The sequence below is a fragment of the Colletotrichum abscissum genome (genome assembly GCF_030869225.1).
Source record: "Colletotrichum abscissum strain IMI 504890 chromosome Unknown Scaffold_30.1, whole genome shotgun sequence".
Lineage (NCBI taxonomy): Eukaryota > Fungi > Ascomycota > Sordariomycetes > Glomerellales > Glomerellaceae > Colletotrichum > Colletotrichum abscissum.
The window spans coordinates 546,518-572,382 of NW_026850210.1; the positions used below are offsets into that span (position 1 = coordinate 546,518).

Consider the following 25,865-nt stretch of genomic DNA (forward strand, 5'->3'; position numbering starts at 1 on the left):
TATATTAAGTTAAAATACTTATTAAGATATTAATAACTAAACTAACCCTACGATAATAACTTTAATAAAATACTTAGTAAATAATACTAGAATCCTTACTAACGTTAAGTACGATTTACGAAGCGTAATAACATAGTTATAAAGTATTATTAATATATTTTACGCTAAAAAGGGTATTATTAGTATTAATAAGATAAATAGGGCTATATTAATATAGCGCCTCGGCTTCTTCTTATAGCTCGAGGATAATTACTTTAGATAGTATTAGAAGTTTATTAAAAAGCTTTCTTAAGTGCTTTAGTATATTTATTACTATTTCTATAATAATAAGACTCCCGGCGCCTATATATAAAAATAAATTACTTATTTTTAAATAGTAATATTAGTTTATTAATAAGCTATTGAAACTGCGATTTTAGCGATCCCTTAACGAGGGAGAGGGTAGAATAGAGGAAAGGATGGGTGAGAAAAGGGTTAAGGTTAAATAGTGCGGAATTCGAGGGTAGGGTAGCGTCTATATGTACTGCGGTAATCCTCTAGTAATGCAAAACGATGGAGTTAAACAGTGCGCAGCCTCAGTCGTCAGCTGTAGCCACAAATGTTCTGTGGGATGGGAAAGCCAAAATGCAGCCAGCATGCTGACTGAGGCTAATGATAGTGGGATCCTGACAGTGAGAGAGAGCAAGATACCACCTCGCGGACGAACGCCTTTCCTCAACTCAGGACCAAAACCCATGGTATGGATACCTAGGCCTGCTTAGTTCCCAACTAGTTAATCTCAACTTCACCACGCAGTGCTTCTCTGCACCCTGAACGCGTCCGTCTCATGGCCACTGCCGCTGCCGCCGCTGCGAACCCGAAGCTTCGCTTCTTCCACCACCCCTCTGCGGCCGAGGTCTCCCGTCACCTACTCAAGTTCCCCGGCCCATCCCATCCACGGCACCGCAACATTCCGGCTTGTCAGTACATATGGCGCGGACTTCCGTTGGCCCATTCCCACCGCAATAGAGTACCAATCCCCATCATAACCCCAGACCAGAGGATACGAAACGTATCTGTCAACCAATACGCCCCAGAGCGAGGATATCACCGAGCATTGGCCCCTCAGGCCGTCCCGTCCTCGGCGCCTCGTTCGGAGAGCAGAGCGGATGCTACACTAGCTTCCTACAAATACCTACTTGGCCGCGCTAAAGACGGGGCGAGCAGATCCGATCCTGTCAAAGCTGGGGACGTACTGCGCGTAATCTGACGCGCCCACTTCCGGTCATCATCCTTCGTCCTTTTTTTGATCTCAGAGAGGCGGGACTCCCCAAAAGAGACGGGCCCCACCATTGACGTCCATCTCTCCTAGCCGGAGCGGACGGACTGCTCGTGCCCCTAATAATAGCCAGGCTTCCCTCTTCAGCTCCGACCTGTGACGCCGATGGGCGGGAGCCAGCGCCGGTGAGACGGCGTTTGCTGACACTGAATTTAGCAGCACCATTAACGGGACGTTGATCAAAGGTAATCTACAGATCTCTGATCCAAGGTCATTTACAGATCTTTCCAGCCGCATCTTGACATGACAAGCCGTTGCCTACAAATACGTCCACGCTTCCTCAATCAACCTTCGTCGTTCAGATCGTGGCTACCCCACAGTCTTACTCACCAGAGCCACATAGGACTGCGCCTGCAGCTCGACTGCCGACCGCATCGTGTCTCGAGCGGCTCTGAACGCCGGTCTTAGCCTGCCCGTCCGAACTGGGTTTGCAGGTACGTGCGTCACTGTAGGTAGTCAACCGTTACTCTGAGACCGCATCTGCACAGCAAGTTTAGCCAAGCGACGTACAGATAGGTTTGGCCACTTGGCATGCCGCTCGTGACAGTTGGATGAGATGAGGCCAAGTGCTATTCAAAGCCGAGACTGGGACGAATGTCTTGTTTGATGTCGATGACCTGGTTCTCTCTGCGCACCCCGCAAGCTACTTCTCTACGGCCAGCGGATGTCAAAGTTCCAGAGCTGGGATGGCTGCCTCTGTACCTACAGTCTTTGGGATGTATCGAAGCTTGAAAGGCAACCCGGCGACCCGCCGTATGATATTCTGCACGCACGTGCCAGGACACTACCTTTAGAGAAACCGACTCACGAAACGAAACAGCCAGCACCGAAGCCGCGGCCTTGGTTCTGGTTTTGGATTCCTCCCTTAGACAAGCCTCGTCGACAGGTGGTTCCCGTGTCTTATGACAGGTCTCCAGTAAATATTGGAGCTGTGTGTCGCACGTCAGACCTCAAGGTGCTTGCGCGTAGTTGTAGATATGTTTGCTTCGGCAGATCTGCGCATGCCACGTTCAAGGTATAGCGAGTGACACGCCTGCAGGAGGTACATGGGCGGATTGGCCGAGTCTTCATGGTCTTTACTCAAGCCAGTACAATGAACGTAGTCCGCGACATGTGTGCATGAGACAACACATACAAAGGTGATGAGATCAGCACCCCAATGAAGTACCTCATCTGGGCAGAATCATTGCAAGAAGAACATGTCTATTCGGCGGATTCTCTGTCTTCTGTTGTGGAAATATTTGCTCAAGTCTAGTGAGCTTTACTAGGGGACAAGGCTGACAGCGCGGCTTCTTCCGTGTCTGGCTGTTTAGTAGGATAGTCGTGTTGAAGGATGCGTTATGAGTTGAGCTCGATGATCAAGTCGCACCACGGCAGCGGCCACGACAGAATGATACAGTTAGATTAGTATCATTGTCCTTGGGATGGAAGGATAAGATCCTTTGCGTGGGTTGAGTTGGTGTTCCCCCCGTGTGTGACCTAGTAATATGTGGTGATGGATAAACGGTCTTTGGATGCGTGGTTCAGCAAAGATGTATACAAAAAAGCGAGATAATGAGATTCTGAAACTTGGGGAAAGTTCTCTAGAGGTTCTCGGATTGGATTGACGGGATAAGTGGATATTTCAACAAACGTCAGCTGGTGTGGCTATTTTCCTCGTTTAAGGACCATCGTTTTGAATTCGTGATAAAATGGTTCGTCATGCAATATATGCATCTAGAGTTGAATAACCTGAACGAAGCCCCCCAAGACCTGTCCAGTCTAAATTCTACACCTCAAAATGAACTCCTATCTTATCCATGCATATATCAACTCTTTCGCAATTCATTCCAACCGAAAAGAGGCGGCGTCATTGTGCGCAGTGGCAAGCTAAGAAATGTGGCCGTCATCACCAAAGCACCTACTTGGACCACGAGCAGTAGAGATCCACCACGACCTCATCAAGGTCACCAACCCATGAAAAGTCCCATATAGTCCAGTGGTTAGGATACTCCGCTTTCAGTCTGCGATTCTGACAACTTACCGGAGAGACCCGAGTTCGAACCTCGGTGTGGGAACAGTACCTTTTGTTTGGTTTGTTTGATGGCTTTTGTGTAGGTGATTTTGTTTATTTTTGCTGTGGTGAATGCGCGGGAGAGTGCTTGTCTGTGTAACGATACACACCGGCCACCCCAATAAACAGCACCAGTAAGTAAGTAAATCATCCATGTAGAGTGGCATCCGGCGCATCCTGATTGAAGAGCAATCCATTCACTTCGTCAAGGATTCTTGTCTATCTGATTTGTCTGGGAGGCTCTTGATTAATTCACTACTCGGCACGCAGATTCAACCTTGCCCAAAACTCGGCCCCTCCACAAACACAAACCGGAACGGCGGACAGGAACCGGCGCGGGGTCAGTCGGTCGGCCTCACCCACTCCACCACACCCCACCCACCCCATTCTCCTCTACCACCGACGCAACGCCGAATCGGCGACAAACTGAACCCGGGAAACACATCACGCGACCTTCGTCTGATCTTCATTGACAAACAATACAGTGTTCACATAGCCTTGGCTGGGCACATGAGTACTCTGTCCGCGTCGAGTGCCGACATTGGTGTCGCAGTGTTTGGAGCAGAACTTCGGCTGTACAGGTGCCCGCTCCCCAGAAATACCTCTCAACCATCACGCCCTTCACCGTACTTAGCCCGATGCTACATCCCTTTCTCATCGTCACAGACTTGACCGATACGTTACTCACAAACACCTGCCTCAATGGAACTCAAGCAGCACATCATGAAGTAATAAACCAGTATATTCAGACCAAGGTATGTTTCGACGGATCTTTGGGGGGGGGGGGAGGTGTTTCGGTGTGCGTGTTTGGTAGTTGTGAAAGTGAGTTGTAGTTGTAGCAGTTTCGCTTGCGTGTCAACAAAAAGGTATTCCCCCGGAGTGCGAAAAGCAAGAGAGAAGAACCGAAAAGAAGGCACCGCCATGCTGTATCCCCCGTTTGAAACCCTAGAATCATACCAACGCCTCGGATGCAGCAGTTTGTATCCACACGCCTGCCCTGGAAACCCCGTAGTCATGAAGTAGCAATGAACAAAGGAAATGATATGAAGAAAAGAATGAGACTCTCTCGTCTCTCTTCTCTTTTGGAAATGAGGGTATGTATGTTGCTCGCTGTGATTGCGCAGCTGCCCATGGCCCGACTGCATATGCACCGGGTCAAGTAGTCAGAAGCAACAGTGCTGCTCTGTTGGTATCAAGTAATCCCCCTCCTGTGATGGTTTGATTCAACCCTGCCTAGTACGTCTCCTCTTCAACGAGTTGATCCTGAGCGCCCATGATGGAACTCCTCAGGCCCATCGAGCTTCGTCTCCCTGAGACGCTTCCTCCGCTTTGCCGTCTCCCGCTTGGCATCGGGATGCCGCTTGTAGGGGCTGGAATACCGCTCACAGAGTTTTCTGCCTCTAGGCGAGAATACGTGCCTCTCCTGCTAGGTGTTCTGAATTCGCCATTTTCGTCGCCCTCGTCAATATCGATGCGGCTGCTGATACTAGCAGAGCGCGCATGCAGGCTGCCACCCAAGGAGCTGCGAGGACGACCCAGGGGTGTCCGGGTGCCAGACATACTGGTGCGGCTGATGGGACGGGGCGGTGCCATTTCTGTGCGACTTGATGGCCTGGCGTACGACGAGATGCTAGCCCGTGAGCTCGGCCGAGACGTTGTGGAATCGCTGTGTTCAAGACCAGCCCCTGGGTTTCGGTTCGGTAGCGGGCCAAAAGACAACCGGCTGACACCTGACGTGCTAAGACGAGGTACATGCTTGGATCGTGTGCTGGCAGAGAAGTTGGGGTTGGATGGCGTAGTGTCGTCGCCCCGTACTGATGAGGCGGTGGAGCCACTGGGACGTTTCCGTGAGCGGATAGTAACCGTTGACGGTACGCTGTGGACTCCGAGAACCGAGGAGCGGGGTGAGGCTCGAGGTGGTGTTGTGACGGGAGCAGGCAGCTTCGATCGTGCATTGTGTACGCGAGCTTCCAGACGCTGCATCTGAGCTGTAAGGGTTCTGATGTGGGCGAGAGAGTTGTTGGCAGGCTTGGGGGGCATGCGGGTGGAGATGGAGCGAGGGGCGGTGCGAGGAGCAGGTGTGCGTGTCGGTGGCCCGGTTGAGGGACGACCTCCAGACGGCCGGGTGCTGCTCACTGATGTCGTGAATGAACGAGGCTTGGGCGTGATGCTGTGTTCGGTGGACGGCAGACGCGACTTGCGAGTCGCCGATGCCGGAGTCTTGGCCGGGGTCTTGAGGGGTGTTCGGGAGACAATCCTCTTGGGTACGGAGGCGGAGACGTCGGACATTGGCGGGGATGGAGGCTCGCTGATCTGGGCGGGTTTGGCAGCAGGGAGAGCTTCCGCATCGGGCGGCGTCGATACCATGGGCGAGCTCGCGGTCGAGCCGGGGGAGGCGTCGAGGGTCTTGTCGAAAACGGGGGATGAAAGAACGGAAAGGTCGGTGGATATGGCGGACAGATGACGTTGCTCCTGCTTCTTGATCTTGTCCTGGAGCACCTCGGCCTCAATCTTGAGGTCGGAAAGCTCCTCGCGCAGGCGTTGCGCCTCGATGCGCAGCGTTTCTCGCTCCTGTTCACCGATTTTGATCTCCTCCTCCATCATGACGTTGCGCTCGATCGCACTGTTAAACTTGGATTCGAGGTCCTCGAGGGAGGAGCTGGTGTTCCGTGCCTGTCTCTCGAAATCATCGTTGGCGACCTCGATATCGCGTAGCTTGAGCTGGAGTGTCCTGTTGGTGTCGCGCAGTGTTGTGATTTCCTTTTCCAGGGTGTTTTGAGCCGTATTCGCATCCTTCTTGGCTTGGTTGTATTTTGACTGGAGGGAAAGGTCAGTTAGAACTGAACATCTCTCGGTATGTGATATGCGCGCCGATAAACGGTAACCGGCGGGAGAGAGTATGATCTCACCTTCCACTCCTCGGCCTCGAACTTGAGGCTCTCTGCCTTTTCCTGGAGTTTGCGCTCCCTCTTTTCGGCCTGCTCGATATCCTTCTCGAGCTCCTGCTCTAGCTCTTTGCTGGACTCCCTGAACTCGGACAGTTCCTCCTCGAGTGATGCATACTGAGACTTGTACCAGCGCAGCTGATCTTCAGGGCTCATCGCCTCGCTGGGCGGTGAGGATGGTGGCTCTGCCATGGTTGTTGTGATTGTGCCGCCGTCGCGATGTTTATTCGGATCGCATGTGATGCTCGGCGGTTATCGGGCGAGTAACTGTGGGTGGTTGGGTTTGGTGGTGGTGGTGGGCGCAAAACGTTCGAGGTGGGGGCACTCGCTGCGGTCGCAAATAGAAGTTGTTGAAGTGATACAAATGAAAATTGTAGTCGTCGATGTGAATGATTGTCAAAGTCGTCAAATGCGTGCTATTGTGTCGTTGTCGTCAGCCTTCTATCGCTCGCCAGATTTGACGCGATCGATGGTAGAAAACATCGCACGTACCGACTTCCAAGTGTTGTTGTGGGTGGTTGGGAGTGTCGTATCAAAGCGTGGGAAAGACGAAGAGCCCGACTCGGAAAAGGAGGATGTCGAAATGGAAGAATGGAAAGGCCCGGAATGTCGCGTGGGTGGTTGTCGATGTTGATACTGGGCGTCGAAGACTTACCTGTGTCGTCGATCGGTGGTGGTCGGTTATCGGTGGCCGTGGTCGTTGTTTGTCGAAGTCGTAGTCGTCGTTGTCGTCGTCGGTGTCGAGATGTCGGCGGAAGAGAGATGCATCTGCACGCTCGCTATCGGCGACACAAGACTTTCAGGGACTGGACTGACTGGACACACAGCTGGGCATGGCTGGGACAGGACGGGAGTGGACAGGAAAGGGAAAGGTCGGTGCAATGTTGATGTCGGTCAGGCGTGAGTGGGCGTGGAGTGTGCGAGTGGGCGTGTGGGCGACGGGCGTGTGGTGTGTGTGGTGGTCGTCGTTGTTGCTGTTGCGGGTTGCCCCCTGTCACCCCTTGTCGTGGCAGCGCGCTAGTCCTGTTCAGGACCACTGGCTGCTACCACGGGCAACAAAAGGTGAGTGGCTGACGACGATTATGTAATATCTCCTTACCTAAGGCACTCTCGTTTACTGTGTAGTATTAAGGTAGGCGCGGGAAAAGACGCAGGAAGGGACTCATCTGGCTGGTCCTGCCAATCACAGCGCTGGATGGGGACCTTGACGGTGGAGAGTGTACCTTTTTTTGGCAACTGCCCTCAAGAGGAAACACCACCTGCCCTGAGCATCTCCGTGAGCGATGTACGTACCGCTGCACCCGTCGACGACCTCACCTTCCATCTTCCTGGGAGAAAGATACGTACCGTGGATACTTGGTGTGTGTTGTCGCTGCCCCTCCTTCGTCATTTTACTCCTGCAACATCCGCTGGCAGCAGAGGAGTCATTTCAAGCTTCAACCACCCGCATTATTTCTTCGATCAACGTCTAGTCTTCCCTACCAGGACACTCCTAACTCCTCAGTCTATCCACCTTGGGCTCTTTCTCAATACATGTCCACGATGAAGCTATTGCCATATGGCTGGCGGCGATCATCCACATCACGGCGGAGACGCCTTGTACAATGCGCCACGCGAAAACCATCTTAATGCCTAGGTGGAAGTAGAGCAAGTCGACACACCAAAGACCATCTGTCTCACTCATTGTCCGCCTTCGTCAAATCGGACGCCTTAAAGCTCCTCCCGCGTCATTGTTTTCTGACCCTCTGCAAACGCGCCCCGAAACTATGCCAGTGACTGAGCGCAGCCTACAGACGGACTCAGCAACGAGAAACCCAACCAACAGGCCAGACCAAAGAGACTTTGACCCCCAATTCCAATCTCAATCCTCGGATGACGACGGGTCGACGGCAGCGAGCAGGGCCACTCCCGGGCTGACTTGATCACCGTATCAGGGTCATCCCAAGTTTCGGTTCATGCAATGCACTGATCCTTTCCGGCCCACCACTGGCACCAACTGCCTTGAGTTCCTTTGCTGCGGCTATGGTGCCCACCCGCCTGGTCGGTGCTTGCTGTTGCTTTCGCTGGCTCTGGCATCTGCACGACATTGGACTGCGACCTGTTAGACGCTTCGAGGTTGCTCTGCACAGGCGCAGCCGCGTTGGCGCCGATCGAAGCTGCGATGCTGATTGTCCTAGCCTCTCGGGAAGAAAAAGAAAACAAGAAACAAGTCACATCACTCGCGGGAACCAGCAGAAAGGTTCGGATGCCATGTTTCAGACGCCTAAGCGCCAAGGTCCAGTGTCCCATCCGCATGACACTGGAAATCCATCCGTCTCATGCCACCATCAACTCTACAAAGCTAAGAAAGTCGCCCATTTGCTCACCAAAATCCTAGGTCATCCTCTCATGCACCTAACCTTCCAAAAATTACCGGCTCACTAGTTCAAAGTTGCACTAGTCCAACGGATACGCACGCGGGAGATCCTCCTCAATAAGCAGGGAGCTCCGTTCCAGTGCTCCGCGCATTTTCCGTCGCCAATTTCTGCCCGGCCGGCGATCGTCACACCCGTCGCAGATACAAGTTGTCCCCTCCGTCCTCATGTCGCTTCCGATACAACCGTCCAATCGATATCGTCGTAACGGACCGGACGGCCGGCGCATGTGCAACCTCTCGGCGGACCCTGATCCAATGACCAAAAGATCCATCTCGCGCCGATACCACGGCCCTTTGACTGAAAAAGGCTCCCAACTACAAAGTCTCCAATGTTTCACGCCAACCGCTCGGAAGTGGCGGTCATAGTGCCGACTCTCGGGCCATCTGCGCCCTGCAGACAACGTCCGTTCGCCGCGGCACTGAAATCTCGGTCGCCAAATAAACGTGGGAAATGAGGGGTCCATGTGTTGTTGTCTTGCCAATTTATCATCTTCACCCGAATTCTCCTCAAGGCCAAACTCCGCAAATCTTTCGGGACGAGCGTCCGTATTCTGGAAAAATACGCAGCAACAGACTTATCATGTGTATTCGCATGCGCGGCAAATCGAAATTGAGCTGACGATGAATGAGAAGATTGCTTGTAGAATCATGAGCAACCTCAAAAAGCTTCGAAGCTCTGCCGTCCGTCTATTGATGAAAGTGGCTGGGATCATCAACAATTCTAGCCTTTCTATCCTTGGCGCTCTACATATTGCTTGGACAATGGCGCACCGCCACACACAATAGTCCGAGAACCATCGGGGAAAACAACTTGAGCCTCAGCATTTTCAGCACTAGGGTATTCCACCAATACCGGCTCTTTGATACTGCTGCTCTGCCATTCCAACGTCACGAGCCATCCACCCTTAGTTCGAACCCGTGAAAGCTCACCATCGGGCCAGCTTATGGGACATGACGGGAGAAGTCGAATCTCGACTACATGTTTCTCTGTGGTATCTTGCGAGACACTGGACTGAACCAAGCACTCGAGGATGCCGGCACACCCACCAAAGTTGCCGTCAATCTGGTACGGCGGGTGATTATCGAGCATGTTTGGCAACGTCGAGCTCTTAAGCAGCATATCCATATGCTGACCGCAGCCTTCGGCATCCAGGAGGCGAGCATGGAGATTGAGTAACCAAGCCCTGCTCCACCCCGTGTGCCCACCTCCATGCGCTGCTCTTCGTTCCAGTACTCTTTTTGCAGCAGTCGTTAGTTCTGGAGATCTCCCAGGGCTGATGCTTTCTCCCGGGTACAACCCAAACAAGTGGGAGACATGTCGATGGCCCGGCTCAAGCTCTTTGTAGTCCTTTACTCCCCACTCTTGTATCAAGCCGTCGGCGTTGACAGACAACTCGGGCACCCTGCCGAGGGCCTCTATCACCTTGGTTCGCAACTGGCTGTTAACGCGCAGTTTATCAGTACTCCAAAGATATCTCTCAAAGGCTATTCGAACAATAGTCATGTCGATGGCGGAACCTTCGCAGAGAATACCAGCATCGCCTGAATCAGAGATGAAGGTGTTCTCGGGTGATAGCGATGGGTTCGTTACCAAGTATGTGCCGCAAGCTGATGGCACTAGAAAGTCGAGAAGAAAAACGATACAACCCTCCAAGACAGTTGCGGCTCGCCTGTGAAGGATCTCGTCATACTGGTACTGCAAAATCTCAAATATGTCGATACAAACCCAGACACCCCCGAGAGGCCAGATAGTAGAGGGCATCCATCGGTCTTGGGGGTCTGTATCTGCCCAGATATCAGTGTTGTGATGCGCACACCATCCTCCACAGCCGTACATGGTCTTTGCCGTCTTTTTCCCTCGCTCTGCCATGCGCTCTAGCAAGTCGAGCATCGGAACAGAACATTCGGTCAAGTTACACGGTCCGGCCGGCCAATAGTTCATCTGGAGGTTGATGTTGATGGTATACTTGCATCCCCAAGGTGGAGCAAAAGAAGGGTTCCAGATGCCTTGCAGCGTCGCAGGCAGCGCCTTGACAGAGTCTCGGCTTGCCGAAATGAGCAAATACCTACCGTAATTCTGATATAGAGCAATCAGCCCGGGATCTCGGTTCTGTTTGATTCGCTGATCTGTTGGGAGATGGTCGGCATCAGGCCACATACGAAGCGTCGTTCTACCAAAGAGGTTCCGATAGTCCACCTGATGACGTTCAACCAGTGTGGCCCACGGGGTTTTCAGTGCCTTGAGGACATCATCCCTAGCGGCTTCTTCGGGTTCGTTCTCTCGGTAGGTCGTCTGAGCACCAATGGCAATCGTACACGCTGAAGAGGTCACCACGACACAGTTACCGACAGTCTCTACGGATCCTGCAGCGTCATCGCAAGAAACCTTGAGAATAATAGACAATCGATTGCTATTCCGTCCGCCAGGCGTCGCACTCAGTGTAATCTGCCCGTCCACTGCGTCGATGCTGTCGAGGAACTCGTTGGTCTCCCACTCAATCTCGCTGACTCGGTTCAGTCGAATGACGAATCGAGCGGCCTCCGATGCCGTGATCCTAAACGCCAAAATATTATCTGGGAAGCTGGCAATGGTGTCTCGACGGTAAGAGACACCACGACATCGATATTCGACAGTCATCTGCGCGGTTTCCAGACACAAGTATCGGCGGTAGTCCGTGACATTCTCAGTGGAGTGACAGAATTCAATGGTGCAAGTGCCCAGCGGTTCATAGTGTCGCATGCTGGCGGGCGTCGCGAAGAAGGCCTCTCGCACGAGAGACTCGGCCTCGGCGTGCTTTTCATCTCGGATGAGCTGTCGGAGTGTCGGCAAGTGGCGGAGGGCGTCCTTCGGTGTCCTATCCTGCGGCCCGCCGTACCACACCGAGTCCTCATTCAACTGCAAGAGCTCGGTATCAGTTCGCCCATAGACCATGGCACCCAGCCGCCCGTTGCCGATTGGTAGAGCTTCAGACCATTCGGAGGCGGGGGACTGGTAGTGGAGACGCGAGGAACTGGGAGATCGGCCCTCGCCGGAGCCGGAGCCGAAGCTTTCTGGACCATGAACGGGGGGCATTTTGCCTGGGAACGACGTGCCGGTATGCCGGTGCCCGGATTGGACTACTTCGAGAGACGTTCTGGTCTAGTCTGGACCGCAAACTTCCAAGACAAACGGGGTTGGGGAAGAGACAAAACTCTGATGAGCTGGTGATCAGAATCTGTTTTGGCCGTCCAAAAGCCCTCTTTCAAAGACGATGAGAGCCGGGCGGCCCTAGGCGACTTTAACCCCAGACAACCCACGATGGACTGGGGTAGAAGCCTCGGCGTCGTATCATTTGAGGAAAATTGGCTCGGGGAGTGTGGGGTAGCCGGCCGGCCGTTTGCCTCGAGCCAATCATCACGGGTGAAAGCAGACCGAATATGCTCATTCCGGAGGGATGTGATGCCTGTCTGATCCAACTGCATGTTTACAACCGCCCCGGCCAATCATCATCAGACAAAGCCGATGCTGTCTGAGCTGTTGAGTGGATCTAAGGGAAATACAGAGGCTGCTCTAGAGGCAAAGGAAGGGGAATCGGCAGTGGATTTGGACTGGTTCGTGCTGCAAGGAGCATCTCATGTGAACCACATGGCCAGTTGGAACGTCTGAGAGTCTGGGGATCGCATCCCTCTTCAGGGTTCGAGACCCAGCTATCGGAAGGCCATTCCGTGTTGCACTAGAAGGGTAGCAGTGCAGGATGAAAGCAGCCCTTCTGGTCGTGTCTTCCCGCTCCCAGAGCTGAGGTTGGGGAACCTCTATATATCCGCCGAGGCACCGCTGCAACCTGAGATCCTACGGTCCCAGAGACTCGGGCTTCTCGTTTCTTCACCCGCGTTTCCATTTGCCTCGATCCTCACCTGACGAGACTTCACGAAGCGGTCTTCTGCGCCAAAGCAAGACCGTCTAGCCAATCATGGCGCCTCGAGAAGATGTTGACCACACGGTCATCTTTCACGACGATGTCGCCCAGGCGAATAAGATTGGTGTTGCCGTCGAAGAAGTTGCGGCAACCCGCATCTCAGAGGCTGACATGATGCGTAAGTCAGCTGAGGCCCTTACACTGAAGTCCAAGACCGGCCTTTACATCTTTGGATACATGCTCGTGATGGGCTGCAACCAAGCAGGGTAAGAAAACAACGGATCCTGTTTGTCTTTGACGGAGGTAAAGGGATGATGGTGCTGATCATTCTGTGAATAGTTTCGGTATCGACTGGGGTGTCATCAGCGGAATCAACTCCAACGACCGATGGCACGACTTCTACGGGTTCGGCAACGCTGGTGTCATCATCTCCACGATCAACGCCCTGATGCAAATTGGTGGCTTCTTGGGTGCTCCCTTCCTGAGCTGCGCCGACGTCCTCGGCCGCCGGGGTGTCAACTTCCTCGGCAACGCTCTCGTCATCATCGCTGCTATCATGCAGGCCATGGCCCCGAACCTGGCCTGTCTCTTCATCGGCCGTCTCGTCCTTGGATTCGGCACAGCGCTTTGCACCGCGCCGCAGTACGTTGCCGAGCTTGCGCCTGTACATCTTCGTGGTCGCCTCGTTGGTGTCTTTGGCGCGTGTTTCCAGGTCGGCTCGCTGATGATGATTGGTATCATGATGGGTTTGACGAAATGGGACAGCGACTGGCAGTGGCGGATAGCCTTCTTCATCCAGGCCATCTTCCCTCTCTTCGTGTGTGTCACAATCTACCTCGTGTGCCCAGAGTCGCCTCGTTTCCTCTACATGCGCGGCAAGAAGGAGGAAGCCCGTCGCGTCGTGGCAAGGTACATGACGACCGACAACGACATCAACCACGAGATTGTCGACCTCATGATCCTGCAGATTGAGGAGTCTATCGAGACCACAAAGGCTGGGTTCCGCGCTACCTGGGATTTCCGGGTCTTCTTCACCAAGGCCGTGTGGTTCCGCACCGTTGTCCTGGCTGTCTACGCTGTTTTCCAACAGTGGAATGGGTACGTTATCTCTCTGAACCCCCTCGCTCTTTATTGCTGACAATGCTAACATAAATCAACAACAGTGGTGGCATCATCGGATACTACCTGGCTCCCGCGCTCGACACAATCGGCATCACCTCGCAACTCGACCAACTCGGCATCAGCCTCGGCTCGACGGCGATCTACTTCGTCTTCACTCTCTTCGGCTCCTATATCATCGACTACTTCCGTCGTCGCACCCTCATTTTCGCCGGACTGATTAGCATGATTTGCGCCCAGATTGCCGTCACCATCACGAGCTGGCAGTATAACCTCAGCGAGCAGAAGACGACGGCCATCTTGACGGTCGTCTGGATCTACCTCTTCCAGGTCTGCAGCGCCACCTTCATCGCGACCATGCACAACCTCTACCCGGTCGAGCTGCTCTCGCTGCCGCTGCGTGCCAAGGGCATGGGCCTGTTTGCCATGTTCCAGGCCATCGCGGCCGTGGTGCACAACTATGGTATCGGCATCGGCGTCGGGAAAGTTGGGTACAAGATCTGGGCCGTGTACATTGTGTACAACTTTATTCAGATTATTATTAGCTACTACGTCTTCCCTGAGACGAGTAAGCTGAACCTGGAGGAGATTGATACCATCTTTGAGACGCCGGGCGGCAAGCCTGTCAAGTTGAGTATCAAGATTGCGGATGCCAAGAGGGAGAAGGCGAAACTTGATCGCCAGAATGGGGTATCACAGCTTTGAGATGCCTGAACTCGTGGTCACGCATGGCACAACACGAGGCATGAACTCGGTTTGGAGTTGATATGGATAGCGTGTTATTGGTAGTCTGTCCTTTGATTTTCAAGGGGCTCCGATATCCAATTTGATTTATCTTGCATCAAGGACTTTGAGAACGACACTTGGCAAAGGTCTGCCAGCATGCCCGCATGTCTACTTCGACTTCATCATACCTACCTTACATCAACTCGCTCAATGACGGTTAACCCCGCAAGTGACTTCCTATCGTCACGTACACCCATAATCCACCCAATACTGCAAAAATCAACCTCCCCACACACCAAAGCCAAAAAGACAAAAGAATAACGCATCAGAGCGGTGATGAGTTGACAAGAGTGGGATTCGAACCCACGCCAATTACTTGACTAGCACCTGAAGCTAGCGCCTTAGACCGCTCGGCCATCTTGCCTTGTTGATTGGATGATGATTTGACGACGGTGAGGTGCTCATGGAAGGATGCAAACTGTGGTGGAGGGTGTGTGGCCCTAGGTGTGGAGCAATATGCATGGTTTTTGGTGTTGTGGATTGGTTGTTGGTTGGATCCATTCTGTTGTGGAACTTGGGGAGCTCGGGGACTGGGATGGTTTGCAGCGGAGATTATTGAGGGAGGTGAGTGGTGATTGGGAAGTTGGTTGTCTTTAAGATGAAGTGTTGGGAGTTGAAGTTATGGGTTTCAAGTTCGTGATGGAGGCAGATGAGGAGTGTTGAGAGAAGAAGAGAAGACTAACTTTTCTATTAAGCCCATTCCAGGACTGACATGCTGAAAGCGACATCTACCCAGAGATGGAAGAGTCCAAAATAGATTTCACATATTCAAAGTCATCAAGTAAATGTTCGAAATGAATAGTCTAGTCTACCATGGATATTAAACACAACAATCATAACACAAACGCCGCAAATCAGAATATATACGGCACAAACCGCGCCGTGGAAGCATGCCACCTCTCCCACTTCTCCCCAAACTCCTCCCTCAGCATGCCCTCCTCCTCCCTCACCCTCGTCCACACCCCAAACAAAAACACGCAGCACGCAGCAGGACCGAGAACCCACTGCACGCTCCTCAACCCCTGATGCCACGCCGGCGCAACCCAGCAGCTCAGCACGCCGTCGAGCCTAGCCAGCAGCGCGACATTGGAGAGCACGAGAACGATGACGCCCGTGTAGCTCGGGTGCTGGAGGTACCGATAAATCCCCGTCGTCTTGAGCTGATCCGGTTTCGTGAGCTGGAAGGTGAAGTTTTTCCCGAGGGAGCGGTAGGGCCCGAGGCGGAGCGGGACGCCGGCGAAGAAGATTGCGGCGAGCGGGAGGAGGGTTGAGGCGGACCAGGTTGTTAGGGAGGCGCTGAGGCCGTTTTCGGCGCCGTTGCGGAGGATGGAGGGCGGGATGTTGGGTGTGTAGAGGGTGAGGGCGGCGAGGTGGAGGGAGAGGAGGGCGAGGGGGAGGAGGATTACTTTGGGGGTGTGTCTGTGGGTGAGGTGCATCCAGCGGATCGAGTCTGCGTGTTTGGTTTGCGGTTGGTGATGGTGATGGTGGTTGTGGTGGTGAAGGTCATCGTTTGGTTTCTGAGGTGGTTCGGGGTTGGGGTTTAGGAGGCCTATGTAGGTTCCGATGGTGGAGGCCAAGATTGCGACCGAGAGTGATGCCTGGGATATAGACATCTTGTCGGCTTGAGCCTTGGGTTGTAGAGTAAAAGTGAAAAGAAGTGAAGATGAAGACGAGTAGTAAAGAGATAATGGAAAGAAGATCCGAGGCATCGCGAGACTACTAATTCAATCCCGCGTGACGCTTGTGGGGTGGCAAAAGCACAGGCCAGCTATATCTTGAGGTACTTTGGTCCGGCCGCTTATCGTGTGGAAATGGAAGTACTCTAGATATCCATGCCCGTGCTGTCGAAATTACGTCTGGTTCATGCCGCGATATTATACCCGTAACTTGTCATGGGATTAGTTGTGAGTGAATGGTAATATTTTAACCTTATTCCGATTATCGGAAGTCTAGATAAGTCAATCATAACTTTGTGTAGAGGAGCGTGGGAGAGCAGTGAGATCGCCCTGTATTAGTGTACCTTGGTAAGGAAGGTTGCCTTCAAACCTTCATATGCGAAAGCTCACTGGACCTCGAATATGATAACTTCGTATGAGTTCTGAATGCCATAAAATGGCGTTTACAATAACAAAACTTCCATATGGGTTTAAGGTATTAGGTGAATCCGTTGGATTGCTGCAGTTCCCTCGTCAGCTTGTTGGCAGCTCATATGAGCCTCATTGCGCTCTCACACTCACTACCCTGGAGGTCACCTTGAGCCGGGGCATCAACTTAGCTCGATAGGCAGACCTTCGATGCTCCAAACTGTCAAGCTATATGTTGAGAGCTCTCTGGCTTGAATAGACCGAAAGACTGAAAGAAGCCCTGCGACTTCGGGTGCGGATGCTGTATCTACATATCATTATCCATCGTAGTCGTGAGCTGCCTCGTGCAACTCACATCGCTCTAAAATCAAGGATGAGTCTACCTCTCAGGCCACCCCTATGTCTACATGTACCTTATGCCAGGTAACACTAAATTAGAAATTATGTATTACACCTCTCCGGGCTCTCCTTCAACGACCTTGACCTCTGGTCCTTCAATCTGCTTCACCTTCCGGCCTTCCCACCAGGACATGAGACCGGCAAGCATAGCGACACCGCATCCCAAGCCGATGAAGGTGCCAGTAGCCCATGACTGGACTCGTTTGTTAGTCCCATTCACAAAGTCGGGTCCGACACCATGATTACGGCGTACCGCCCATTAGTAGAGTCAAAGAGGGTACTCACAGGTCGATCAAGTCGGTTGTATCCCCACATGAAATAGCACAACACAGCCTGCAAGAACGTATTCCAAACCATCATCCAAATCGTGAACCCCAGCTTCCACAGCGCCGTCGGCGGCGCGACCTGGCCGGTAAACGTCTCAGGCGCTTTCTCGCCCTGAAGAGCCCACGCAGGCGGCCGGAACCAGCTCTTATTCTGCGCCGCGAGCTTGAGCATCGCCGCCTGGTTCTTGAAGTTGACGGCGCGGATGTACCAGTACAGGTCGCGAAAGCGCCAGGGCGCGAGACCGAAGCCCGTTACGCAGAAGAGGGCGTTGAGGATCTGACTGGAGATTTCGAGCCACTTCTTGCGGGGTGAGTTATCGTCGTCGGCGGTTGGGTAGTTCATTGCTGGTGCGGCCTTGAGGAGGAGGAAGAAGAGCATGGCCTGGGAGGGTGGGTCAGTACGGACAGATTCATTTTCATACACCATGATGTGAACTTACTCCCCAGGCCTAAGAGTCAACTCATGTTAGCATGTCTCATTTACAGGAGGCCGTACAGTCAAGGTGCGAATACTTACGACAATATTCAAGCAGTAGATGGTGATGACAAACCCTGACGGCGTGAGGAAGAACTTCCAAAATGCCTTCAACCCATTGGCAATGGTCGTCTTCCACGGCGCCTTCTCCTCCGCCGCGTGCTTCTGATACAGACTCTGTCGCCGCTGGAACTGCTGACCCTCGCTGGGCAGCAGGCTCTCATCATGCGTCCCCGTCCCCGGCCGTGCTTCGTCCGAAGTCTCATTCAGCACAGCGGGTTCGTCCGTTTCTCTGATATTTTCTGATTTGTCGTTAAACACGTTTCGCCCACCGGCAGACGATTGCCCATTAATAGAAAACGTCGACGCGCGCCGGCTCGTGTTGGATCGGATGAGCGCCAGGTCGCCGTGGGGTTCCTGGACGGCGTAGCGCGCCGAGTGGCCCTGCGCCGTGAAGGCGATGTTGTCGCCGCCGGATTCGGGGTCGCGGAGCTCGGTGAGATTCGGCGCCTGGGCGATTGCTGTGCCGGCGGCCTGCCACATGCCCAATTGCGGGTTCGCGTTCATGATGGAGAGGGACGCGCCCCGGACGCGGCCTACGATGCCGCCGCCATTGTCGGCGGACGAGGGCTCGGTCATGGTTGACAGTTCACGGAGATTGTGAGGACGGGTTGATGATGGGGCCTCTTCCTGGCGGTTGCTACGGTGTCGGATGTCGCGGAACGGCCCTCATAAAAAGGTGAGCGGGAGGCCGGTGAGTGAATCGGGCGTGAGATTGCGCTCTCAGCAGACAATCTGCGTCTGCTCACAGAGAGGGCTGTCGAGTTGTCGCGACTGTACAATGAAAACGCCTCACAGATCGCGGGGAGTCAATTTGCGATGATTGTTTATGTCAGATGCAGAACTTCGGTCCCCTTTTCCCTTTTTCCTAGGAACACCCATCTCCATGAAGAGACTGCAAAGAGAAAAGTGCCATGCCATCACGTGGGGGCTGAGGGAGAGACAGCGAGCTATCCGCGTATTCCAACCCGACACCCCGACGTGTTGGCCGGCCGGAACCCGCGAATAAGTCGAGCCTAGTCAGGTTCAGTCCTTTGGCAAAAAAGTCTAATTTGCTGCCTATTGCCCCTACCACGCTCTGAATGCAGATCCTGGGTTGGCTGAACGGGGTCGGAGAAAGCCAAGACACTGCCGTGATTAGCTAGCCCGCATATCTCTCGCTTTCCCCGTCCCCCCCGAATCCCCGCTGTTCTTTTCGCAATCCTAATCCGGCTTGGCCAGAACTCGCTCTCGCTTGCAATCGAACTTCTGAGGAACAGAATGCCCACCGGCAGCGCCGCTGATGCCCTGAGTCGTGGGGTCATCTTTTGAAGTGATGATCTGATCAGGTGGTTGGGCGAATTTGACGCCGTCCTTCCGGCGCTAAACTTCAACGTCACAATACAAGACTCGTGATGAGAAGCTTCTGCGACGCCAGCGAGATATTTGTCTATCAATTGAGTTTGTTGACTCTCGGTCTCCGTCATTCTAATAGACTCGAGCGCATGATACCGGCAGTGGGTGAGTTCCGGTCCGGGAGCCCGGGTCGACCACACCGAGGTTTACTTTTCCTACTCTCTTTTCCTGAGACGGTTTGCTCTCTTGCGAGCCACCGCCGCCTGGATGTCGCCTATCCAGGTACCGCGATCTCGAGAGTCAGCGGAAATACTTTTTGACATTGCTTGTTTACTACGAGAATGCTCTTGAGAATGAGTATCCATCCGTATCAATTCATGAGGTTTTGAAAAGTGAATGACCACTCGAGGTCAGAGGAGTGAGTACCAACAGTCCTTGACGCGGTAAAACAGCCAGAGTCTACAGCCTTTTGTTCAATGAGGTATCCTGGTCGCTCTTTTACCGCCTCGTTGCCCTGGTAAGTCTACCAAACACAAGCGACAACGAACATATGCATGTTCAATTAGCTAAGAAAAGCAACCATTGAGGTAATCTTCACCGGAACGTCTACCCGCATCGTGATGAAAGGCCAAAAACACCGCCACAATGGCCAGAGCCCACCCAAGTGATTCTGGCCGTTGCACAATCGGTAATTTCTTGAGTTTGCATCATGGTCGTGCTTGGATCTGTCGACTTGCCTCATTCCCAGTGCTTTCTTTGTCCTACTTAATTCGATGCGCCGTCTTGGCGTCAGACACACGTTCCCCTAAGACACAATGGCGAATCACTCGATGGCCGTAATGAACAACACCCACTCTCCACCTTTTGCGAAGTTCCAACACCATTGGCTCCATCGCCAGATTGCCCAAATTTCTACACAGTATCATGCAACATATCATGCTTGCTTTGTCCTTGTTGTTCGGGTAGCATGGGATAACCTACCGCGTCTTACCAACATCCAAACACCCGCAGACGTCAAATCATCCGTCTTTGAACCTTGCAATTCACCTCTGGGATGCAAACAACGTGATGCGAGTTGCCATCTTTGGGATGTACAGTAATGACGAGTATAAAACTCGTTGCTAAGGGGGAAAATATCAGATGTCCCCTTCCCACACAGTCCTATATCGGAAGTACCTAGAATCTGAACCAACATCCGGCATTCCTTCGATAACCATCACTACCGAAGTTACGCAATTGTCCCTCCGCTCCAAGTCAAGCCAGATTTCAGAAGCAATGAGCAAAGTACCAGCAATATTCATCCACAACACAGAAGAACTCCCAGCTGAGGGCCTACTCTCGGAACTAAACGATCTTCACATTGACGACCGGAAAGATGCGCGCGGTGACGGGCACCCTGCCAGCCCACAGTACGACATGAGTTTCAGACATGCCGACGACTATGGAAAAAAGTTCCTGGAAGTACCCAAACCCAGTAACTGTGATTCGGACAGTGAAGCGGCTCGAGCTCAAAGCAGCACGAAGGCTTCGAGCGAGGCCCAATGCGAATTGACGGCGACCGAATCAATCGACCGCAACGGACAGAAACTGGCTGTCCAGAGTGCGCCACATCTTTCCGAATCCGATCGCAAGACTGACGTCCTCGGTTTGGGAGTCTGGGCTGGAAAATCACCCACGAATGATGGTAAAAAGACCCCCATTGACTATCGTGAATCGCAAAGCCGACGACAATCCGAAAACCATCACGGCTCTGCTACAGAAAACCCCAACCATGTCGTAAGTTGGGCTTCTTTTCTTTCGGATGAAATTGTGTACGTACCCAAACCCCATGACAATCCATATGGAGCTTGGTATGCTGACAATAGAGGTGAATGACCTGCCCAGTAAGAGGATTGTGTCGTTATCTGGTACTTAAACCACAGTAATTCAGCATACATCAGCAACACCGGGACTTCTAGAAAGGAAGGCACCTGCAAGTTTCATGACTCATACCGCAAACAGTTCAGCAACGTAGGTCTCTCGACATATTGGTCTAAAAAGAACGTCGAATTTTTGATTCGGTGCGGTGTGCTTCGAGAGACCGATGATGAGGGCTGGGATGATATTGTTGGCGAAGGGGAAGGGGGGGGGGGGGGGGGGGGGGGGAAATTTGGAGGGAAAACCCGCCATAGCGCCGCCCCCCCCCTTTTTGTGGCGAGGTTTTGGGGGTGGACATTGTTGTGGTGAGGGGAGGGAGGGTGGGTAGAGGGGTGGGGGGGGGGGGGGGGGGGGGTGTGGGGGGGGGGGGGGGGGGGGGGGGGGGGGGGGGAGGGGGCAAATTTGAGAGGAAATCCGGCCTAAGCCTCGACCTCTCCATTTCTTGCGAAGGCTTCTGAGATGTAGAATTGTGAAGTCGTGGTATAAAAGGGGAAATACGAATTACAACATCGACGCATCTACTCAAGCCTTTTCTCTACATTGCTTGCATTAAGGGGTTGTTTATCACGAGTTATGGCACGCAGCAATGGGCATACGGAGTATAGTAAAAATAGCTTAACTATTAAAGTAGAAATAGACAAAAGGAAAAGGTCTATATATACGATATTTAAAATAAATACGTAATTTAGTACGTAACGGGCACTTTGTAAAGTATAATTACTATCCCTATTACGTAATATACCCCCTAATTACTACTACTAAGGAGCTATTATACTTAAAATAGAATTTCTAAATACTTTTATAAAGGCCTAATTTAGTTAAATATAAATAAAAAAAAAATAAGTATAAGGGATACGCGTTTTTTAAACCGCGTTTATTATAAATATATCCCTTTATTTAAAATAAATAAAATCCTAATTTAGAATAGTACGTATTATACTATTTTTAGTATATAAATTACTAAGAGCGAGGCTACTTAGCTACTTTATATATATCTAAATTTTCGTAACGTTACTTAGTTATTATTCTTTTTTTCTTTTTAACCTCTTATAATTACTATAAGTACCCCTATTTATTACATACGCATACTTACGCTATTAAATCGTTTATTAATTTTATTTTAAATATAAATATTTAATATATCTAAAAATAATAATAAGTTTTATATAATCTTTATAATACTTCTTATATACGTATTATATAGTTTATTAAGAATTTAAATAGATAATAATACTAACGAGCCTTTTTAAATTATTTTTTTTTTTATAACTTCTTATTTACTTACTAAGGCCTAGTTACTAAGCTCTCCCTCCCTAGCTAAGAAAATATCGAGGTTACTTATTAAAATACCGAGGACTTTATTAAATTCGAGGCTCTTTTTAATAATTATAATAAAGGTAATAATAAAATAAATAGTAATAATAAGAGCTCTAATAAGCTTTTACTTATCCCCCCCTCGGAGTTTAAGAATAAGAATAAAACTAGTTTAGATAATAAGCTTTTTAAAAAAGGTATATTATATACTTATTATCTTAAGAATTTATATTTAATATTATTTTAAAGTTTAAAAAACGTAAAGCTAGCTCTTTTTAAAAGGGCAATAAGAAATAAAAAAGAACGCTAAGAAATAAAAATACCCCCCGTAATAAGTATAGTTCTTTTTATTATTTTAAGCCTATTTAACGTATACTTAGTTTTTAAAAAGCTTAAAAAAGAGGCTTTTAAAGAATAGGAGATTTAATACTTACCCTATTTTAAAATAGCTCTTTAGTATACTAACTTTAAGGATAGTAGTCGTTATTTTATAAGAAGTAATAGCTAGTATATATATTATTTTAATAGCTATTTAGCTAAGGGGTATATTAATATATTAGTTGTCTTATAGCTAATAGCCTAGGCCCTTACTAAGGCTATTATAAATAGCGCTCCCTTTTTTATAAATATATTATTTTTTTTATTATTAAGAAGCGCACTTCTAACTATAGTTTTAATAAAATATTACTAAGCTCCGTAGTATTATCCGCTAGATAAATAAAAACTAGAGGTTATATAAAAACTATATTAGCTTTTATATAAAGGACTTCTTTAATTCGCACCCCTAGTCCTCTTTTATATTTATTATAATTATTTATAACTAACCTCTTATTATACTATCTGCTTCCGTACCCTAAGTCGTTAACCTAATAATCGTTCCGGCTTTTATACCCCCTACTATTCCTAGCTTCGTAAACTTTAAAATATATAAAATACGTTTCTTAGTACGCATACTAACCCTCTTTTTTAATAACGCTATATTCTTAATAATTACGTACTTTATAAACTAGGAGTTTAAATAGTAAGTATAAGCCCGGGTCTTATTTTTATATATATATACCCTATAAAATAAGGTTATTTTAAGAGTTTAGGCCTTTAGGCTATAAGAGGTTTTTATTTTATTTATTTTAAGCTTCTAGGCTATATTTTAAGTTCTATTTATTATCTATTTTTAAGTATTAAGTTTTTCTAAGCGTAGCTTAAATTAATTATTTTTAATTATTTTAGCTATTTATAATAGCTTCTTGCGTATTATAAAAGTTAAAAAGTATATAAAAATATTTAAACTTAGCTCGTAAAAGGTTTTTAATAAGTTTATTTACTAATATATTTTTTATTAATATATAAGTAACTTTAAAACTACTTCTAGCGTACTCTTATCTTAGCTATATATTCTATATATTAATATAATAAAGTTAAGTAGCTATTCTTTCTCTTTTTCTTATAACGAGTCGAATTATTTACTAATTATCGTAATTAACTAACTATACTTCTCCTAAGTTAAGGGCAATATTTTTAAAAAGGCGCTTTAAAACTATAATCTCTTTTATAATTTCCTTAAAATAAAGAAGCTTAGTTTTGGTAATTAACGTTATAACCGTCGCTTAGTATACTAATTTTTATTAAATTAAGCCGCTAAAAAAGAATATTATATATCTTTAAAATAATCGTCGTATTACTTCGTTATTTATAAAGTTAATATCTCTAACTAAAAATAATAATTACGTACTTAGTATACTACCGTAATAGAGCGCAAAACATCTTGTTATATAAAAATATTAAATATAATAGTTAATTATTTTAATATAAATTACGCTTAGGTTAGTTAGGAACTATAATAATTATAAATAAGTAAAAGCAACGTTTAGTTTAATTATAATAACTATATAAAACATACTCCTAACCTTTTTTTAGTAACTTTTTATTTTCTCTTTTATTACTTACCCCTCGTTTAGTTTAAACTCTTTTTAAAAAAAAGGGATAGCTAAATTTAGTAAATCTATAAGGTCAAAGTGCTTAGTAACTCGCTTAATATATACGTTATAAATAAAATAAACCTTACGAATAGTACGGTTTTATAAAATCCGTACTCTAAAAAAGTAATTAATTAGTCTATTCTCCTTAAGGTTAATATATTTTTTTATACTATTAACGATTCCCTAAGCTACTTTTTAGTCGTCTCGATAGTATAAAATAATAAAATCGTTAATATAGAATACTAAAATTACTTTCCTATTTACGGTTTAGTAAATATAGATCTCTTTATAACTATATATTATATTTATACTACGAAGTATAGAAATAAAAGTTTAGAACTAAAGAATTAGTAAGTCTTAGAAGCTATATAGAGCGTATTAAAACTTATTTATTTTATTAATAACCTTATATCCCTCTAAGAGTTTAATAATTACTAGCTTTTCGCTCTTAAGAAGCGTATTAAAAAATATATTAATAATATTATACTAGTTTATTTTAAAGTCGAATTAAGTAGCTATTATTATTATAAGCCTAAAGGCCTTTATAACGAGTATCGAAACGTACGTATTTTATAAGGGGTTAAGTAGTTATATATCCCCCCTTATATATATACGTACTTTTACCTCGCTAACCTCGTTATTAACGTCGTACTTATAAATATATACTTATTTTAATAAAAATAAGATCCCTTATTTAGGATTATAGTCGACTTCTTTTTATATACTAATATTCCTTAGCTTTTTTATTTTTATATTTATAGTATCCCTAAGTAGCTTTTATAGTTATAATAAGAGATATTTAATATTACTAAACTTTTTTAATAAGCTCTAAAAGTTAACTTTAATAAATCGTAGTTTCTAAACTCCTCTAGAGCGCTCTAAATAAGTCTTATAAACTACTCTTTTTATTATTTAATAAAGTATTATATATCCTATACTACTTTTTTTTATAGCTTTTTACTAATTAAGTATAAAAATAAAGAAAAAGTAGTTTTAAAAACGGTTATAATAATCGCCGTTTTTTATATTTAAATATAAGAGCGTTATAAAAATACTACTATTAAAACGTTATAAAAGTCTACGGGCCCGGTTTAAACGTTTAGGACCTAATAAAGCTTTATTTAATATTTAATAAAGCGGTTTTTATAAGCTCTATTCTTATATAATAATAAAAGTTTATTATAAGGGTTCCTTACTAATATCGATTTTAGTATTAAGAATTACTTTTTTATAATTAGTACCTCGTTTACTACGTACTTTAATATTTTATTAAAAGCCGTTAAAAATTAAAAACTTAAAAACCTTTATAATATATATAAGCGCTCGTAAAGAGGATTATAGATTGCGCAGAGCTATTTATAACTTAGTTATTATATCCCCTTTTTTACCCCTATTTCTAAACTTATATAAGGGGGTTATTTTAGGGGTTAATAATAATAATAAAAC

General features: G+C 48.3%; 8 protein-coding genes across 8 annotated transcripts; 3 read left to right on the forward strand and 5 right to left on the reverse strand.

Annotated features, from left to right (window-relative positions):
- Positions 1-826: 826 nt before the first annotated feature.
- On the forward strand, positions 827-1,249 carry CABS01_11302 (uncharacterized protein; the record flags this gene model as incomplete). Its single annotated transcript, XM_060544657.1, has 1 exon — positions 827-1,249. One exon carries the CDS (start codon positions 827-829, stop codon positions 1,247-1,249), a length of 423 nt encoding a protein of 140 aa, XP_060397905.1.
- A 3,355-nt stretch (positions 1,250-4,604) lies between these two features.
- Positions 4,605-6,508, reverse strand: CABS01_11303 (uncharacterized protein; the record flags this gene model as incomplete). The annotated part of the gene is made up of 2 exons (XM_060544658.1): positions 4,605-6,188; positions 6,281-6,508. The coding sequence occupies 2 exons, from the start codon at positions 6,506-6,508 to the stop codon at positions 4,605-4,607; spliced, it is 1,812 nt and encodes a 603-aa protein (XP_060397906.1).
- A 224-nt stretch (positions 6,509-6,732) lies between these two features.
- On the reverse strand, positions 6,733-7,329 carry CABS01_11304 (uncharacterized protein; the record flags this gene model as incomplete). Its single annotated transcript, XM_060544659.1, has 2 exons — positions 6,733-7,084; positions 7,142-7,329. Coding segments are annotated over 2 exons (540 nt in total), but the record flags the coding sequence as incomplete, so codon positions are not given.
- Positions 7,330-9,462: 2,133 nt separating this feature from the next.
- On the reverse strand, positions 9,463-11,805 carry CABS01_11305 (alpha-L-fucosidase; the record flags this gene model as incomplete). Its single annotated transcript, XM_060544660.1, has 1 exon — positions 9,463-11,805. The coding sequence occupies one exon, from the start codon at positions 11,803-11,805 to the stop codon at positions 9,463-9,465; it is 2,343 nt and encodes a 780-aa protein (XP_060397908.1).
- Positions 11,806-12,682: 877 nt separating this feature from the next.
- On the forward strand, positions 12,683-14,452 carry CABS01_11306 (sugar transporter; the record flags this gene model as incomplete). Its single annotated transcript, XM_060544661.1, has 3 exons — positions 12,683-12,894; positions 12,968-13,726; positions 13,792-14,452. 3 exons carry the CDS (start codon positions 12,683-12,685, stop codon positions 14,450-14,452), a joined length of 1,632 nt encoding a protein of 543 aa, XP_060397909.1.
- A 935-nt stretch (positions 14,453-15,387) lies between these two features.
- CABS01_11307 (isoprenylcysteine carboxyl methyltransferase) lies at positions 15,388-16,146 on the reverse strand (the record flags this gene model as incomplete). Its single annotated transcript, XM_060544662.1, has 1 exon — positions 15,388-16,146. One exon carries the CDS (start codon positions 16,144-16,146, stop codon positions 15,388-15,390), a length of 759 nt encoding a protein of 252 aa, XP_060397910.1.
- Positions 16,147-17,065: 919 nt separating this feature from the next.
- CABS01_11308 (uncharacterized protein) lies at positions 17,066-18,456 on the reverse strand (the record flags this gene model as incomplete). The annotated part of the gene is made up of 4 exons (XM_060544663.1): positions 17,066-17,209; positions 17,302-17,724; positions 17,783-17,791; positions 17,860-18,456. The coding sequence occupies 4 exons, from the start codon at positions 18,454-18,456 to the stop codon at positions 17,066-17,068; spliced, it is 1,173 nt and encodes a 390-aa protein (XP_060397911.1).
- A 2,031-nt stretch (positions 18,457-20,487) lies between these two features.
- On the forward strand, positions 20,488-21,248 carry CABS01_11309 (uncharacterized protein; the record flags this gene model as incomplete). The annotated part of the gene is made up of 2 exons (XM_060544664.1): positions 20,488-20,988; positions 21,219-21,248. The coding sequence occupies 2 exons, from the start codon at positions 20,488-20,490 to the stop codon at positions 21,246-21,248; spliced, it is 531 nt and encodes a 176-aa protein (XP_060397912.1).
- Between the last annotated feature and the right edge of the window lie 4,617 nt (positions 21,249-25,865).